This window comes from Spermophilus citellus, assembly GCF_964194105.1.
Source record: "Spermophilus citellus genome assembly, chromosome: 10".
In the NCBI taxonomy this organism is placed as follows: domain Eukaryota; kingdom Metazoa; phylum Chordata; class Mammalia; order Rodentia; family Sciuridae; genus Spermophilus; species Spermophilus citellus.
In genome coordinates, this window is record NC_138197.1 from 132,054,896 (window position 1) to 132,074,250 (window position 19,355).

General features: G+C 45.6%; 1 protein-coding gene across 1 annotated transcript in view; it reads right to left on the reverse strand.

Moving 5' to 3' along the window:
• The window catches only part of EFCAB6 (EF-hand calcium binding domain 6), a gene marked incomplete at its 3' end in the record, with an annotated part of 193,435 nt that overhangs the window by 97,802 nt on the left and 76,278 nt on the right, over nucleotides 1–19,355 (reverse strand). The window contains exons 9-13 of the mRNA XM_081310868.1: nucleotides 11,591–11,701; nucleotides 10,619–10,727; nucleotides 5,231–5,395; nucleotides 1,548–1,607; nucleotides 1,302–1,462 (exon numbers count right to left, since the gene is read on the reverse strand). Coding sequence (XP_081166994.1) covers nucleotides 1,302–1,462; nucleotides 1,548–1,607; nucleotides 5,231–5,395; nucleotides 10,619–10,727; nucleotides 11,591–11,701 — 606 coding nt within the window. The remainder of the gene's footprint in view (nucleotides 1–1,301; nucleotides 1,463–1,547; nucleotides 1,608–5,230; nucleotides 5,396–10,618; nucleotides 10,728–11,590; nucleotides 11,702–19,355) is intronic.

Consider the following 19,355-nt stretch of genomic DNA (forward strand, 5'->3'; position numbering starts at 1 on the left):
ATTGGAATTTTAGCATATGAAAATATTTTAGAAAATGTAGAAAACCAGTAGTCTAGTGGGACTGGTTTCTCTTTCTTTTTTTGTTTTTGTGGTGCATGGGTAGGCAAGTGCTCTGTCAGTTAGTGGCACCACCCACCCTTTACCCAGTCCTAGGATTGATTTCTTCTTCAATATTTTGCTAAATATTTTTCTAATTGTGAACTTATGCATTGTTGCAAACTCGGTGAAGCCTAAAGACCAAAATTAACTTCCACAAATTCATTAAGACCCACAAGGCATCAGTGGTGGGTGAGGTCCAGGCCTGGTACTCTGAGCTGGCTACGAGCTCTGTGAGGCAGAACTGTGAGTGCAAGACAGGAGCTTGCCAGGTACTATCTGAGGACACCTCTGGGGCATCAGCGAGGCCAAGACTATTTCTTGTTGACCCCAAGGCATCGACTGCCTTTCTACACTGCTCCCCTCCTGCCTCCTGGGGAGCCCTGCCAAGGCCACAGCTGTGTGACCATGCCCTGCTTGACCCCAAGGAATGTGGCCTGTTTCCCAGCGCCCCTAAGGTTGTGGGGGAGAGTCTAGATAGGAGCTAGGAATAGGTTTTCAGAGAGTAACTCAGTTCCTAACAGCACTTCTAACTGGGCTCTTCGGTTATACCTGCCACGATTCCCGTCACTGTACTGACACCCAACAAATCATTATTTTGACCCTGAGCCTACATGGAAATACAAGTATGTGTGTTTTCCACGATGACTCTTTTTAAATACCTCAGTTTTAATTTCTTGGACAGCAAAGAATGACAGACACACTCCATAGGATGAAATTCCTTTGAGGAATTTTTAAGACCATGAGTGACTCTCAGTGATGCTCAGACCTGCAAACTCAGCCAGTTTAACTGAAGTGACGACGACACAGGAGGTTCAGATGAAATCTTGCATCTTACAAGATACTACAAAAAACTAAAGCATAACATTTGCTTGGCAAAAACAACAAAAAGATCTGGGTGGCTAGAGAGCCAGACCAACCGAGGCTCCAAACTTACCCGTGACCTGGGGTTAAGGTCCACCCCCTAGGCCTGTGTTTTCTCCACCCATGAGAGGGGTGAGCCTAGCATCCCCACACGACTATGGTCAGGTCTGAATCCTAACGTACATTGAACCCTTAGCCGATGACCAGTGCTTAGGAAGGACTTGATCAATAATAGCTATCATTAACTTAAGCTATTAGCATTGCAAAACAACATTGAATATTTGGATTTGTGAGACAATGAAAGCCATGAAGTGAATTAATTTTGTAAACAAAAAACTTACTTTGTTAAATGTTCATTTGTTAAAAATGGGCAGAAAGTGTGCATGATTTTCTTGAAATTACTTCGACTGATGGTCCCTGTGTCTCTGAGGTCATATGACTGCAGCGTGTCATGGAAAGCCTGCAGATGTCTAGTGATCGCATCGTGAACCATTTCTTCCACCTGACAGAGAAGCAAGCATATTCACAAAGTGACTCCTTGTGCACCCGACCACACAGGAAGGGACCCTAAGGCGGGTGCTGCTTACCGAATTCCAGGCCAGGTGGAGTGGCATCTTGGACTCTGCACAGGGCAAAGTTCTTCTTGTCTGGGTGGAAAGAAAAAGCAGACAAGTAAAAGCTGTTCAGGAAGGCAGCAGGGGCTTTGTAGGCAGAAGGACTTGGACTTAGTCTTGGACTTGAACTTGAACTTTAGCTCTGCCTCAGTTGGCCCCCAGCTCTGAGACCTGAAACAGGTCAGTTTGCCCTCCGGTTGCCATATGAAAATGGGGATAGTATTTAAGTTTCACTTGTTTATTTAAGAACATGAAAATCCATCATCTAGAAATTAAATAAAGGCAAATAATGAGATGGTGTTCTTGTGTGTCAAGATGGCAAAATGAGAAAGGAGCCAAGGCCAGCACTGGCTAGGGGTCAGAAAGCTGCAAGTGAGGCTGATGGGAGGTGTCTGGAAGCAGCTTGACCACGGCACCCGTGGGTCAGACCGGACAGTCTGATGACTTACAGCCTCAGGGCTGGCCTTGTCTGCGGCCGGAGAGATGGGGGTGGCTGGACGCTCTGCATCTTGCATTCTCTCCATATGCTCCTCTTCAAAGTCATTTAAGTAGTGAATAAAATAAAGCACAGTCTCTTACGTGCTATTTTCTCAACACTTCTGTCTCCAGCATCTTAGACTCAAGCACCAATCTTAGAGGGATGCCGGAGAGCAGATGCCGGAAAATCGGCCAAAGGGAAAAACAGAAGAGGACATCTAGAGCATAACAGGAAGTTCAGTGTCTTTGAAAATCAGATAGCAGAGTTTTCTTGATGTTAAATGTTAACAGTGTATTAATGAAAAACAACATAGGCTAAAGCGTCACTGATTATGTGCTCCTGTTTTTAAATAGAATTAAGTATGACATGAAAATTTGTATCCAAACTCACCAAAATGTATATATTACATATGTGCAGCTTTAAAAATATCAGTTATACCTCAATAAGCTATTTTTTAAAAAAAGAAAATGTGCCCACGTGCACACAGGATTGGAGAACAGAGGAGCAGGACGAAGCGTGGCGGGAAGACGAGCCCCGAGCTGAGGTCCCTGGTGTTGTTCGCTTCCCCTGCTTGCACACCTCTGCTTTCTAACTTCTCTCCTTCACTCATTCAGCCAATGACCAGGGGGCCATGCCCTGTGGTACCTGGGCAGTAGCAACCGGAAGGCCACAGTTGCTCAGTGGCCACGACAGGAGCAGGGGCTGCCCAAGGTCTGTAACTGGGGGATGGGGCGTGGCCAGAGGCATCAGGGAGGGTCCTGAGCCAGTGCTGGGCACTCTGGGCTCTGGAGGTGGTCCACCAGGGAAGAGGAGCAGGAAGGAGCCCCAGTGCTGAGGCCTGGGAGGGCCACCTGGGGGAGCCCAAGGATAGGCAGGGCCACACAGGCTCCCCACCAGCCATTTCTGGAAGTTCTGCTTTATCCCCAGAGCCCCCGAAAGCCAAAAGAGGGGTGTGAGCATGGCTGACCTGATCGGGTTTCTACTGAGCAAGGCTACCACCCCACCTGCAGGGAGTGTCCTGCCCACACGGCGCAGGACTGCTGTGACGTCCAGACATGAGGACACCCAAGAGCTGACGCAGGTCCATCTCCAGCAGGCTTCATTTCCACATGTGGAAGGGACTTTGGAGTTAGGGCCAAGGAAGGACCAAGTGGCCTGGGTTGGACATGACGTGGCCTTACCAAGGGAGCACTCAGGAAATCATGGCGTTAAAGGGCTGAAGCTTAATGTAACTAGAGTCTAAACAGTCTGTGAGTTCTCTGCTGAATTTCCCTCACAGCCCTACAAGGTGCGACTGTTGCCAACCTTGCTTTTCTGAGGCAGACAGGAGTCTGGGGGAGGTGGAGCGCTCCTGCCCTCACAGCTCCTAGGCGGAGGAGGCTGAGCTGAAGGCAGGCCGAGCTGCTCCCCACCCCTGCCCAGAGGCTCCACATCCTGCCCAGAGCTGGTCCCACTCCAAGGCACCAGCAGTGAACCAAGCCGAGGCACAGTTACAGGTCCCTCGTCACAGACGCTGCCTGGGCACAGGTTCACCCCAGCCCTTCGCAGGCACTCTTCCCTGTCTGCCCTGTCAGCCTTCCCACACTTCCTAGAAAATACGTCAGCAGACGTTCATGTTTAAATAGATAGGTATCAGACCATATGATTTGTATATGCAAATTAAATCATGTCTATATGAGCTCATTGTAAAGTGAAGTTGACGAAATAGGCTGCGGGATCACATAACTAGGAGTTTAACCATCTTTTGCAAAATAGATTCACACACTCAGAGTGGAGGGAAGTGTGTTGGGATCCAGGACTTTATCGTCATCTTCATCTTTGTAGTTCTGGATATCGTCAGTGAGCTCCCTAGCGTGGCCCACCAACACTGCTTCCACCATGTCGGTGGCCATTTCTAGAGGTACCAAGAGAAGGGAATTAAACTTGAGACGTTCCCTGTAATAAACTGCCCATTGCTAACCAATGGGTGTGCACCCAACTCTGCAAGACCATGGTGTGAACCCACAACAGGGGGAAGGACTCGTTCATGATGTTAACTGCATCCTACCCAGAAGCCACCAGGCAGTGGTCAAATGCTTTCAACGCTGTCTCCAAAGCCAGGCACCCCAGTGAAATCCCTTCAATAGAAACGTCATATCTGACGCAAAGGTGCAACTCTGGATGTGACTGGTTTGAGACAGGGATTTAGGATAAGGAGAGAGACTGAGTCTTAAAGGAAACACCCACAAGCCACTAAGGTGCAGAAAGCACAGTTGTGAACCTGAGCAACATGCCCCTGACCTGCAAGCTCAGGGAAGACTGGTGCAGGATTGCCCAGCTCCACCCTGGCTCCACCTCCAGTCCGGCCCCCAACTACAGCCCATCTATAAAAGTGGAGCCTCCACCCCAGGTGAGGCTTCTCACTCTCTGTAGCCCACACTCTCCCTTCAGTGTGTATCTACTTCCTAAATAAACCTCTATCTCTGACTTTGCATGGTGCATGCCGAAATTCTTTTCTGTCACATGTGCCAAGAACCCCTCTGGTCCTGAGTCAAGTTCCCTCTACCTCTGGAAACTTCTGGGACCCTTCTCTGGATTCATCACTTTTTCTGTGACAGTTTGATGTAGACATATAGCCATGCAGCTTCTTAAATCTAAAATCAGAAGCTAATTTGTATCTGTTAAAAGACATCTTCAACAAACATTGCAGCAAGAAATGCTAAAGCCTATCCTTTTTTGCATTATCTGAAATTAATCTGTTTCTTTAAAAAGTCTCAAAATGTTAAATGCTAATAGCTATCAAGGTTACAGATGCATTTATAATAATAAAATGTCAACTCTCCATGCAAAAGAAACAGATACTAAAAGCAAGCGTCAGTCACTAGAGGTAATAAGCAGTGCTTTCTTAAAAGGTGAGCCACATGTTGTAGTTGTCACAAACACCCCCCCAAGGCATGGTCACAAGCACAGTGCTGTCCGCAGAGGGGTTTTCAGAAGTGTCAAATATTGTCCTTTGATGAGATTTGGAAAGTAAAAGTTAAATCAAATGACTTGTGAACTCTTACTTACAATGAAAATTAATTCAGTTGAAAATGTGAAGTCGTTAACTGACTCAAACCACATTTCATCTGCATCTTTTATTTTACTGAATTTCCTGCCATAAAGAGAAAAGCAGAAGTGAAGTCATTAGGAATCTTACCTTGGGGTTCTCTAGCAGATCAACGAAGGAGCTGATGCTGACGGTCCCAGTGCCCCCGGGGTCCAGGGTCTGCATTAGTTCTTTGAATTCTGAATCACTTAAGTTTACAAGCATGCAATTTAGGATGTGTCGCAATTCTTCCCCTGTCATCTTTACATTACGCTCCTGAGCACGAGTATGTACACAAGGGAATTTAAAAAAGAAAAAGACAGAAAAGGAAGGAAAAGTATCATATATATTTAGCATAATTTGGTACAGAGTGAGCTTTGGCCAAATAGCATTATGATTTGAAATGAGAATACCTCAATTGAGGACCATGATGTCACACATGTGCAAGAGCAGGGGCCTGGGGGTACCAGAACCTTCCCAGTACCCTGCCTACGTGTTCTCTACCAGGTGGGCAGGAGACGGCCAGGTGAGGGATGAGGCCCATCTCTGGGACACAGGCCGCCCCTCCCCAGGGGCGTCCATGGTGTGAAGAGTCCTCCCAACGCCCACCTGGTGGCTCAGAGCTTCCCGGCAGTTCAATTTCAACTTGCCGATTGACTAAGAATACTAATTATGCTGGTTCTGAGTACGACCAACCTCATCAATTAAATCAGTGGACGGTTACTTAGCGAGATCACTTTCGGCCACGCCACACAAAGAACACGTTATGAGCAAGATACTCTGAGGCACATTTCTTCACCCAGAATTAAAAATTGTCAATAAGTAAATTAAATATGAAAAATTGAGAGGTCCTGTTTACTGGAAAGAGGGGAAAGAAACCCTACCTCTCACAGAGAGACGCTGTGAATATCAATGCAACAAAACTTACATGGAAAGTGCTTACTAAGAGAGACCCAAAATCTGAAAAGGAAATAAGTTCCCCTAGGGTAAATTAAATCAGGGAATATATATACATGCTTAGTTTTTGGCTTGGGAGAGATCATCAACTTTCATGCCCAAATAAGTGATTGTGGCAACTTTTAATAACTTCTGTGTCATCGTCACCACTAATGGTAGGACCTTGTCACTGCCCCAGAAGAAGTACATTTACTCCATTCCCTACTTCCACACAGCTTGAGGCAACAACTGTTTTCATTCTCTGTGCGATTGGTTCTGAAGACAGAACCATACAATGAACATGTGGTCTCTTTGTCTGGCTTCTTTCAAGCAGTCCAGTGTGGCTGGGCCTGTCCATGCTACAGCATGCTCGAGCACTTTGTTCCTTTTTATTCCTGATTGGTATTACAATATCTTTTAATATCTGGTCACCAGCGGACGACCATTTGGATCATTTTCAGCTTGGAAATTATGAACAATGTTGCTATGAATATTTGCGATGTGTTTGTGTGGACTTACATTTTTTGATTTCTCTTGGCCTAGACCTAGGTGTGGAATTGCTGGGTCAAATGGTAAATTAGGTTCGATTTTTAAAGAAGCTGTTTTCCATGGTGGTCACATGCCCCGCAACAGTGTGGGAGTGTTCCAGTGTCTCCTCATCCTTATCATCTTTTTGAAATGAATATCCAATTTTCTCAGCAGCATTTTGAAATCCTTTTCCCCATTAGATTTGTCAAAAAGTGAACTGATAAGTATTTATGGGTTCTCAATTTTGTTCCACTGATCTATATGTCTATCCTTATGCCAGTTCCAAAATCTTTATTACTGTAGCTTCATTCTAGAATTCAAAATCAGGGGGCTTAAGTAATATAATTTCATTCTTCTTTTCCAAGATTGTTTGGGCAATTCCATGATCTTTGTATTTTCATGTAAGTTTTAAGATCTTTTTTTTAACTGTAAAAATTAAAAAGCCAGTTGGACTTTGATAGCATTTGTACTGAATACATAGATGAATTTGGAGAGAACTGAATCTCAGTAATGTTGAGTCCTCCAATCCACGAATATGGAATGTCTCTTCATTTACATCTCCTTTAATTTCTTCTAAGTGTTTTATAATTTTCAGTGTACAATTCTGGCACTTCTTTGGTTAATTTATTCCTGGGAATTTTATTCTTTTGATGCTATTAGAATGGAATTGTTTTCTGAAGTTCATTTTCAGATTGTTCATTGCTAGTTTACAAAAATATAATCTTGTATATTAATCTTATATCCTGCAACCTTTGTAATGCTATTGGTTCTCTCTCTCCCTCCCTCTCTCTGCCTTAGAATTTCCTACAGATACAATCACACTGTCTTAGAATAAAGCTAGTTTCATTTCTTCCTTTCCAATCTGGATGCCTTCTCTTTCTTTTCCTTTCCTGACTGGACTGTAGAGAACTGTAGCACGATGCTGAATAGAAGTGGCAAGGGCTGGCATCCCTGTGTGGTTCCTGACCATAGGAGGAAAGCATTCCGTTGTTATCAGCACTATGCTGTTAGCTAAGGGTTTGCCATGAATGACCTTTATTGGGTTAAGAAATTTTCTCTTCTGTTTCAAGTTTGTTGAAAGTTTTATCTTGAACGGGTGTTGGAGTTTTTAGATATCTTTTCTCCATCTACTGAGATGATTATATGGTTTCAGCCTTCACTCTATTCATATTGTGTCTTATGTTCATTGATTTGGGGGAAGTTAAACCAACCTGGCAGTGCAGGGATAAGTCTCACATGTTCATAGCATCCAATGCTTGTGACATGGCTGGATTTGACTCACTATTTTTGGTTGAGAATGCAACCAAGTCAGGAAGGTGCTCATCTGCATTTTTTCTCATGACACCCCTGTGTGAATTCAGTCTTGGAGTCACAATGGCCTTGGAATGCGGGGGGGGGGGGGAGTGTTCCTTCCATGCTTCTGAGGGTTCGTGAAGGACGGGTGTTATTTCTAAAAGCAACCTTTGTATTCTTCAATGTAGAGAATTTGCACTTTCATTGTTAAGATATATTTATAGGTATTTGATTTTTTAAAAAAGTTTTAGCAATACTTTAAAAATTCTTCTTTTTCTAATTATTTATTACAGTTTTCTAGAAATGTATCGGTCTTTGTGTACTGATCTTGATTCCAGTGAATCAAATTCTAGTATTAATTGTATCATTTGGGGGAAGAGTCTTTCGGGCTTTCTAATAATGAAATCATGTCACCAATAAATAATACCAGGAGGGGCTGGGGATATAGCTCAGTTGGTAGAGAGCTTGCCTTGCAAGCACAAGGTGCTGGGTTCAGTCCCCAGCACTAATAATAATAATAATAATAATAATAATAATAATAATAATAATAATAATACCAGGTGGAGGAGGCGTGGGTGAGGAGGCAGGATGCACACTGCATGTGGCCATAGGAAATGAGCCACGCCTGACTGAAAGGTGAGTGGTCGCGATGCCCAGGGCCACTTGCAGGAGGGCAGCAGAGTCTGCAGGGAGCACACACAGAAGTGGGAGGGACGCCCACTCAGGGCGACCTGAAACAGCCTTTCTTCAGCTATTCTGCAGGCCTCTCTGTAGCGGGAGTGTCCAGCCTGCCTACTCCTGGCTCCCTTCCCTGCTCTCCTCCTTATCCAGTCCTTTCCATGGCCAAGAGGGGGACATGCCAGTCAGAAACTCCTCACAGCATGACTTCAGGGGGTGTGACCGTCATTGCTGCCTGTGCGAGTCTAGGGGTGAGCTTGTCAATGGCAGCAGCTCTGTGCCATCCACCCAGCTGCTCAGCCCCCTGTGCATGTGGGGCCTGCGGGCTGGGCACTCAGCTCACTTCCCAGTGTGCTGGCTGGCCTCTGGTGGGCAGCGCAGCCCTGACTTTGACACCACCCGGTGTCTGCAGTGGTCAGCGTTATGCCTACTAAAAATGAAACTCCATAAATGACTGCTTCAGTGGAGTAACTGGACCTGAGGTGGGTGCACACACCACAGCCTTTGCCCTCTTACCCAGAAGGCTCGTCCTGAGCCTGCGTGGGGCCAGGCAGCCTGGTTGGAAACCCTGCTCCACTAGCCAGGTGGCTCAGGCTGGCCCCAGCCCCAGGCTCCCTCTCCTTGCCTGTCAAATGGAGATGATAATGTCCACGTCACACGGTAGTGAGAGGACCAAGTGTGTACCTGCCAATCGCTTTAGACAGGGCGGACACACAGTAGGTGCTCAATATTATTCACTCAGAGAGGCCAGTCACACAGTCCCAAGGATTACAGTCATCTCCCTGTACCTGGTTTCACTTTTATCCTTGGTCAGCTGTGGTCAGTACTACATGGTACAAGAAAGTATTGAAAGAGAGAGAGAGAGAGCAAGAGAGAGTGCATTCATATAACTTTTATGGAGGCATATTAATTGTCTTTTTTATCATTTGTCATTATTAATCTTTTACTGTGCCTGATTTATAAGTTCAACTATGTAACAGGGGAAATGGCCTATAAACATGCGCTGCTTCACACCATTTTGGTGGATGGCAGACACACAGAGTGGCGTGCACTTGGCTGTATACAGGTTGTGTAAGTACCCTTGACCCACCGTGTTCACAAAATGATGAATGGCTGGGATGCGCTGCTGGGGTGGGGCCATCAGGGAGCAGCATCTGGCCGTGGGGACCTCAGTCTACCCTTGTCTTCAGGCATCTGAGGGGAGGGGGCCTTGGAGCACATCTCACAGATAAAGGGGGCAGCTGTGTTTAAAGTAGGTAAGACACCTGAGAAGCGCCGAGCCCACGCCTCTGAACCCACAGTGGGAGTGGAAACCCCAAGCGATGGCAGCCTAGACTGACAGCGGGCACACCGCCAGCCTTGAGGCCATGCCAGGCAGGGTGGGCTCCCCGCCTGAGCCCTAGAGCTTGCACCTTCCCCTGGGTCGGCACCTGGGACGGTGATGCGAAGTGATGCTCTCGTAAGGAAGCTTTGGTACAGGGTCCCACTGGAGTCTAAGGACAAGAAATTCACCCTACTCATCATTTACTAGAGACTCAGTTACCAAAAATGCTTAATAAATAACCAACGAGGGAAGCGCTGCTTTCTCAAACAAACGTTACGGTGAACGGACTGAAGTTCACAGCAAGAGAAAGCCAGCAGCCAATCCACCGCGTGGCCCTCGCCCAGCACAGTCAGAAAGTCAACAGCGACTAGGCAGCTAGGAACCGGCCCTGCTGCGGGCACCACATGGCTGAGCTGGTGGCCTTTAGGTCAGGGTGGGCGCTCCAGCAAGTGGGGGTATGTGGTAGCTGCATGGTTGATGCAAGTCCCACCATTCCGGGTGGCCCTGCCGCCCTCTCCCTGCTGATGGCCCTGGGCTCTCTGCACTGCAATTCGTTTGGCACCAAACAAGCAAGGCTCAGCTTTTGAGCTGAGTCCTGCATGCCCCAGCATACAGCAGGAGCTCAAAAACGTTCGCTGGATGGATAAATGGGTGAATACAGAGTTTTTATTGGTCTTGCTCTGAGTGTTAGCTTTCTTAGAAACAATGAGCTTTTCAATGAGAAGGGTTTCAAATCTTACAGTGTTGATTATCAGTAACACTTTCTTCAACGCCATGTAGCTGTCTTCACCGTGTCTAAATAATTTGTTGACAATATTTTCCTTCTGAGGTTGGTTTCTTGAGCCAAGGCTATAATGGATTAGGAGAGAAACAGGAGAAAGATTATATTCTTGAACTTCGTCCTTTCTTAATGCAAAAAACAAGCACGTCACAACAACTATAATAATACTTTCTTTGTAGACGACACTTGCCAGAAGTGGAAAGTGCTTGTGTCGTCCCACTGTCACTCAGCCGCTGTGGGTGTGATCCTCTCAGCATCCATTAGTGGCACCATCCCCTTGCCCTGCCCCCATGCTGGTCAGCCATCTTGCAAATCTGTGATTCTGACTTCAAAAAAGACCAGGAGAGAGACCACAGATCGCCCCGAGACCTGCCATAGACAGCATGTCATAGCTCACTCACCCAGATACCAGGGACTCACAGAGTGGCATCCCAGGAGCAGGAAGGGGCTCCGAGTAACCGGAAGGCTGATGACCAGGGCAGTCACTAAATACTAAAGAGACCCCGGACAGGGAAGGGGCCCAGGGAAACGGGCATTGCTGTGTGGAACATTTTGCTTTACAACAGAGCACAGTGCTCTTGGTGCCCATGTGACATCAGGAAGCCTGGGTTTTCTCTCAAGCTTCATGGGGGGATCGATACAGAATGCAGAAGCAAAGGATTTCTGAGAACGAGCGTCTAAGTTCCAAAACACCCTGGTAAGTCCTCCCTTGCACATTTCTGTGCCCCCCACCCCCAGTCTGTGCGGTTGTGTGAGCTGAAGTCACAACACATCTGAGAGGGACGCAGACACGCCCAGGACCCAGGACACCTGTGCCTCACAGTGCTGGACACCGTCAGCACTGTCCCCTTCCATGGGACTCAAGGGCACACCCAGAGCTCAGGGTGCCACGGGAGGCGGTGCTCTCAGGGAGCCCTCCTTGTTTACATACCTACTTGGTTTTTTTGAGGAAACCATATAACTGACTTCGAATTCCTGAGGCTCATTAAATGATGCTAAAAAATGTTTCCAATTGATTTTACTGGTGGTTTTAAGTCCAAATCTAGATTAAAAGAAAGCAAAAATATTAAACATTTTTTCTATAAGACCACACAGATTAGATGCTTAATATTGAATTGAAAATGGAAGCAATGAATTTATATGACATTTCAAACCCAAGGTAAACAAAATCATTTAGTAAAAGAGTACTACAAATTGATTTTTTTAAAGTAAGTAAAAAACAAACAGATCCCGCCTCCACGCTCTCTGTCTCCATGTCTGTTGGTGGTGGCACATGCCAGGAAGGAAAGAGGGGAACTGGTTAAATTCTAAGGTCCACTTTGTTTCAGGCTCATTCAGTGGCTGTGGTCAGTAGGCCCCTAGGTGCTCATGTCCTGACCCTCGGATCTGTAGACACCTCACCTTACCTCACACAGCCAAGGGACTTCATCCACGTGACAAGGGTGGACCTTGGGGTGGAGGAGTACCCTCAGTTAGGGGGTGCCAGCTAATCACGTGAGTTCTTAAAAATGGAGAAAGCTCCAGCCAGGAGAGGATGTGGCACTGGTGGCTGGGAGAGGGAGGAAAGGGCCGAGGAGCAGGCGGCCTGTAGAAGCCACAAAATGGGAAATGGATTTCCCCAAGAGCTCCCCCAGGGCCCTGCGACTTCTGGATTCCAGCCCTGTGAGTGGGGATTGGGCTCCTCAACTGCCAAACATTAAGATAATAAATTCAGGTGGATGAAGCCAGGAGGAAGCAGCAGAAAAGCTGTGCAGATAAAGTCTCAGCAGGAACAAATAATTGGAAAACTGCTCAAAAACAAATTTCCAAAATCAATATGTTCCCATGACTCAGGAACCAGTGTTTTTGGAGTCACATGAGGCCAGCAGGAGCAACCAGCAGGAGCCGGTGCAGGGTTCAGAAAGGCCCGAGTGCAACTCCCACTCCGTCCCTTCCGGCTGGCTGACCAGGCAAGGGGCTTCCTTCTCCCATCCTCTGTTCTCACCTGTAAGAGAGCGGAGCAGTGGGCCCCGGAGGAGAAGGACAAGGGACAAAGAAAAAGCAGCAGGCTTCTCCTCCTTGCAGGCTGGACGACCCACAGGGGTGACCACACAGCCTGACTTTCTGTGTGGTCACCCACACACTAGTATCTCCCATCCATCCACAGCAGGAGGGCAAAAGCTCATTTTGGTGAAGACCCTTGGACTACAGCTATGAGGTGCCAAGTGGGAACGAGACAGGCTGCCCGGGGGAGCGCTGGGTAGACGGACTGATTACCCCATGCAGGGATTAAAACCTCCAGGAGCGCGAGCGAGAGGAGGTTGCAGGGGAAGATCTTTCAGTGCTCCACAAACTCCAACCCTGAGCTGAGGGCAGCCAGAGGCTGCCTGCGCCCCTGAAGCCTGTGTAAGGAACTGGTCCCACCTGGGGGCTGTGGTTCTAAAGCATGGAGATGGGGTCTGGGGCCTGACTCCCTGTTTAACTTCACTTGAGCTCGTCTTCCATGATAATCACGTGAAGTAAGTTTTCTTTTATTATCCTGAGTTTGCTCACCAGCAGGAGGACCTCGGGGCAGCTCCCTCTCTAGCCTGTGCACTGTGCCATGTCCCTGGAATTGCCCTGGGGCAAGCCAATCAGTGACAATAATGGCCCGCAGAGAACTGCAGAGCTAGAAAACCTCCCACCACCAGGAGATTAGGACCAGATGGTCATTTGGCACAACCTCCACCTGTGAGTAGGTGCCCACCAGCCTGTGATCACCCACCTCCTATAGAAACCGTCCCTAAGGCAGCTCCTGGCAAGATGGCCCCCTCAGAGAGGGTCCAGTAACCAGCTCATCCTGATCCAGTTCTACCCCCTCACCTCTGGACCAATTGGCTTCCCCGTGCAGGGAACAGAGTGAGCCGTTGCATAGTACAGTTCCTCTCAAGGATCTTGAGATGTATCCCCTACGATTAGGATAGTGATGTGTGTCCACCTAGAAATCTTGCAAGTGAAAGGGGAGCTTGCTGCCAGCATGGATTGGGGGTGGGGCACTGGCTGGCTTCCCCATCAGTTATCAGGAAAGTATTCCTGGGCTTCCAGAGGGCAAGAGCAGGTGCACACAGATCCACACAGGGCATCGCAGATCCACACGGGGCATCGCAGACCCACATGGGGCATCGCAGTCCCAAATGAGAGGGCCACCGGGAGGAACCAACAGACTGAAGGGACCGTCAGTCAGCTGGGAAGGAGATGCGCTTGCCTTCATCAAATGTGAAATCCAAAGCCGGCCAAGGCTTGGTTGGAAAAAAGTACTTTAGACTCTCGCTGGGCCCAGACCCTGGGTGGTGCCATCTAAGAACTCGCGCCCGTCTTCTTCCTCTCCCTCCTGTGCAAGGTGGACACAGGGGAAGCTGCCATCGTGCCCCTTTGCTCTCGCCTGCAAAGTCCTCACAGGTGGCAGGAGCACAGTCCACATGAAATCCTGCCTACAGGTGTGAGTGCCACGACTCAGGCTGCCGCATTTCTAAACGGAGGTCTTGGTACGATCAAGACCACCTGGGAAGGCCAGGTCTGCCCGTGTTTCCTTCAGGAAGAAGAACTGATCTGCCAGCAAGTGAAAAGGGACGGTGGGAAACAAAGCAAGGAGCCGGAGACTCAGTCTGGACTGTTCCATGGGCAGCCGGCCAGCTGTCCGTCCACCACACAGCACCGAGCGCCGGTCTTCTCTAACACGGGGTTTTGCCACCATCTCCTAACTAGTCTCCCTGTGCTTGTCTTGCCTTACTCCATATTCCTGCCAGCCAGAACTTTTTGAAATGAAGATCTGAGCAGATGACCCCCTTGCTTAAAATCATCCCGTGCCTCTCCACCGCTCCTTGGATAACACCTGTCCTGGAACTTCCAAGCCTCTGAGGCTTGGCCCTGCTGGCCTCTAGCCTCCCCGCGGCACCCGCTGCTGTCTGCACCAGGACCTTGCAGCTCCTCAGAAGGGGTCTGCTCCTCCCTTTCCTGGACCCTCCATGGGCTTCCTGTGCCACTGCCACATCCCCAGTCCTTTCCCATCCCCCTTGTGGTGCGTAGTCAGATCTGAAACCAGCCTCGCTCGTTCCTCCCTGACCCTCACAGCAGTGCCTGGGACTCACCCACCATTCAGGATCCAGAACAGAGCCCCTGACCCTTCCAAAGCACTGTTACTGATCATGACCAGAGCAGCTAATGGTGGGCAGAGGTCATCACTCCTACTTGCAGCACGTGCTCATGGCAGTGAGAAGGAGACCGGCGAGTGGATTTGTCAGACACAGAGACAAGGTCAGCTAGACAAGGGTCCTGGGTTTGGTGTGCTACTACTCACACACACAAAAATGTTTCCTTCTTACACAGTTTTTCTTTCCCAAACTTTGATGTAATTTGACAATATTAATTTCCATCCTAAATTTCAGCAAGTTGGAAATTAATTTCCTATTACAGGAACATTATGGCTACTATTAAAAATAGAATCAGCATCAATATATTGCTTACCAAATTGCCTTTCTTTTGGGGAAAAATACCAAATGAGATCTTCCCTTGGTACCAGATATTAAAGTAAATTAAAATGGATTAAAAGTTAAATTTAAAACTGCGACACAAAAAAAACCTAGAAGAAAACCTAGGTATATACTTATTTGATACTTGAATAGGAAGGAATTTATTCTTAAATAAGAAACCCTAAACTATTTAATTATATCAAAATAAAAAATGTTTGTAAAACAGAAATATCAAACAGCCAAACAACATTATCTACTGTAACTATGCACAATAAACCACTAACATCATCAAACAAAGTGTTTATTTTGGAAATTAATATGAAGATACTAATACCTGACTTCTTCCAGTAGCATGAGATTCTATTGGACCAACTCTCCTGCAGGTAATCACGGTGCACTCTGGGTTAACACCCCAAACAGCTGCACCGTGAAGAGAAGCAGGAAAGGCTGGTGGGAATCTACGCTGGGAGACGGGAGGTGGGTCGCTCTCAGTCCTTCCAGCCTCAGGCTAGTACTGCAGCATGAGGTGGGGCACAAGCACCATCAAAAAAGTGAACTAAAAAAGAAGGCTTTCTGGTCTGGAAAGTAGAAGGCCAATTGCTGGTCACCCGTGGTCACTAGGGAGAAAGTCCTAGAAGGGAAAGAGCCAGACAGGAATCCCTTCATCTGTCTCACCACATTTCTACCTGGCTCCTGAAGCTCACATGCTCAGAAAACACTCCAAATACCTCAGGTAAGCACAAAGGAGCTGAACTCAGATCAGGACTGCCACCAAAGAAACAGAGTGTGCAGTTTGAGTCCAACCAATACAGTGGCTAAAACAAAATATACTACATTCATTAGGAAAGATATCCAAATTTATTATCTCCTGAATTGATCATTCCAAATTTCTAAGATGCATTCCAAATATAAACAAGAAAAATGGAGCATACACTAAGGGAAAAAGAAAATCAACAGAGACAACCCAATGTTAACACTAACAGACAAGGATTTTAAAAGCAATGATAATAACTATTCCTGATGAAATGAATGAAAATATGCTCATAATAAGTCCAAAGATAGGAAATCTCATCTGAGACTCAAAAACATGTTATAGAATACCAGAGGGTCTTATATACGTGTAGCTGGAATCACAGAAGGAGAGGAGAAAGAGAGTGGGGAGGAAAAAATATTTAAAGAAACGAAGGACAAATTTTTCCAAATTTGATTAAAAATATACATCTAGAGATTTAGGACACAACACAACACCGAGCAGCAGGACACACACAGCAAAGCCATGCAAGGCACAGCAGCAGTGCCGAGTTGTAAGTCAGGCTCAAAGGTGACTCTTTTTTTCCTGATTTTTTTTAGTTGTAGATGGACACAATACTTTTATTTATTTATTTATATGTGGTGCTGAGGATGGAACACAGAGCCTCATGTGTGCTAGGCACGTGCTCCACCACTGAGCCACAGCCACGGCCCTCAAAGGCGAATCTTGAACTCTACAAGAGAAGAACGACTCATTACCCACTGGAGCAGGAACCGAAGTGATTGTTTCCATCCAGAACAACGGAAGGCCAGCAGTGGGGACAATGCCAGAAAGCACTGAAGGAAAGAAATGTCACCCATGGACTTCCTGTCCAAGAAAATATCCTTCAGCAATGAAAAAGAAATTAGACGTTCTAAATAAAAAGAAAAACAAGGTGACCCATCATTAGCCACCAACGGCTCAGCCGGGGAAGTCTTCAGGCTGAAGGGAAATGACAGCAGAAGGAGGCCCTGGCTCCTCAGAAAGGAAGGAGAAAGGGTTGGAATGGAAAAATGTCCGAGAAGAGGAAGGACTCTTTGCTATCTCTTAGCGTACCTGTGAATCTACAACTAACATTGTCTTGTGGGGTTTCTGCACAGGCACTACATCCATAGTGTGAATGGCATGGCGGGCAGAACAGACCTATATGCCTGCCCAGGTTCTGTTTTATGTGAGTGGTACAGGATCAGCTCTATGCAAACTGGAACAAGTTAGGAGTGCATATTATAACCTCAGAGCCACAACGAAGAATGATGCAAAGAAATATACCTAAAACTAACAAGAAAATTAAAATGGAATGTTTAAGATATTCAGATCATCTAAAAAGAAGGCAAGAGGAAAGAATAAAGAAAAAACAAAAACAGAAGAAAATTTTAAAAAACCGAGGGGATAAAGAATAAATGGAGACTCGAACTAAACATCTGAATATTCTTTTCAGTGTTAATATACCATATTCTTCAACTGAAAAATAGAGATTATCAGAATATAATAATAAATAATAATAATAATTTTAAAAATGTTAAGTTGTAGATGGACACAATAACTTTATTTTATTTGTTTTTATGTGGTGCTGAGGATTGAACCCAGTGCACCTCACATGTGCTAGGTGAGCACTCTACCACTGAGCCACAACCCCAGCTCCCAGAATGGATTTTTAAAGATTTAAATTTATGCTTTCATAAAAGAGTCACATTTATAACATAATAAACCTAAGTTGGAAAGAACATGACCTTTAGCTAGGTGATCAAGGTTACCGTCAATAGCAAAAAGTCATACGGATAACAAGCACTTTTGGAGTGATGTGGTGACCATGCACTTCACCTCTGTGGCCTTTCTCACAAAAGACACGCTACTGCTGTCTAATCAGCCAAATCCCAAAGTAAAGACATTCTTTAAAATTTCTAACCAGTAATCCTCAAAACTTGCAAGGTCACTAAACAACCAGATCCTGATTAACTGTCATAATCAAGAGAAGTCTAAGGGCATCCCAAAATGTAATGGGGCATCCCAAAATAATGTCCTATAATAACAACAACAATAACAAAAGATTTTAGAGAAAAACTGAGGAAATATGAGTAATTTGACATATATATTAATACTGATTCATTAATTGTGAAAGTGCAGTAATGAAAGATGTTAATAACAATAGAGTCAGCCGAGAGTGCTCTAGAACGCCACAGGCTACCTTCACAGTCATTCTGTTAATGTAAAGCTGCTCTAAAATAAGTGGATTTTTTTAAAGATGATGAGAGAATGTTACAAGTAGCATTATGCTGATATATCTGGCAATAAGATGAAATGGATTATTTTGAAAAACACAAATTACCAAAATGACCCAAAAAGGAGGAGAAAATTTGAATAGATCTATGTTAGTCTTTTCAAAATTTAACTTGTGACTTAAAATATTTCCCCAAAGAGGGCTGGGGATGTGGCTCAAGCGGTAGCGCGCTCGCCTGGCATGCGTGCGGCCCGAGTTCCATCCTCAGCACCACATACCAACAAAGATGTTGTGTCCGCCGAGAACTGAAAAATGAATATTGAAAATTCTCTCTCTCTCTCTCTCTCCCCTCTCTCACTCTCTCTAAAAAAAAAAAAAAATATTTCCCCAAAGAAAAGTCCCAGTGCACACGGCTTCTCGGGTGGATTCGGTTGCACGTTTAGTAAATGAACACCAGTCTGGTGGCAGAGTTCAGGAAGGAAACATTCCTGAAGGCATTTTTTGAGACCAGTGTTACTCTGATCCCCAATCCAGAGATTTTATAAGAAAAGGCACTACTAGGCAAATATCACTCCTGGAAAAACATGCAAAAATATTCTTAACAAAATTTAGCAAGTAAACCCAACAATATACAAAATGGATAATGAGGTACAACCCAGTGAACCTTAATCCTAAGACACAAAGGTGGGTTTAACTTTTGAAAAATCAATGAATGTAGTTCACCATATTAGTAGGGTAATGGAGGAAAAACTTATTTATTCATCAAAATTTATTTGGAAAAGTATTTTTAAAAATTCAATATATATTAGCATATAAGGAATAGAAAGAACATTCCTTAAATTAATGAAAGACACCAATCAAAAATCCATCCCAACAGACTGCACAAACCCCAACACAGGAATACGAGAAGCATGAAAAAACAAGACAACAGGATCCTCCTGAAGTTAATCATTCACCTGCAATGACTCCAAAGACACTGAAGTAGATGAAATGCCAGATTAAGAAATCAAAAGAATGATTAGAAAAATGATCAATAAATTCTGAGAGAACACAGAAAAACAACTAAATGAATTTAGGAAGTATACAGGATATTAATGAGAATTTAATAAAGAGATAGAGATATTGAAATGAAACCAAGACAGAAATCTTGGAAATGAAAGGCACAATAAATCAAATAGAATGTTCAGTGAAATTCTCTCTA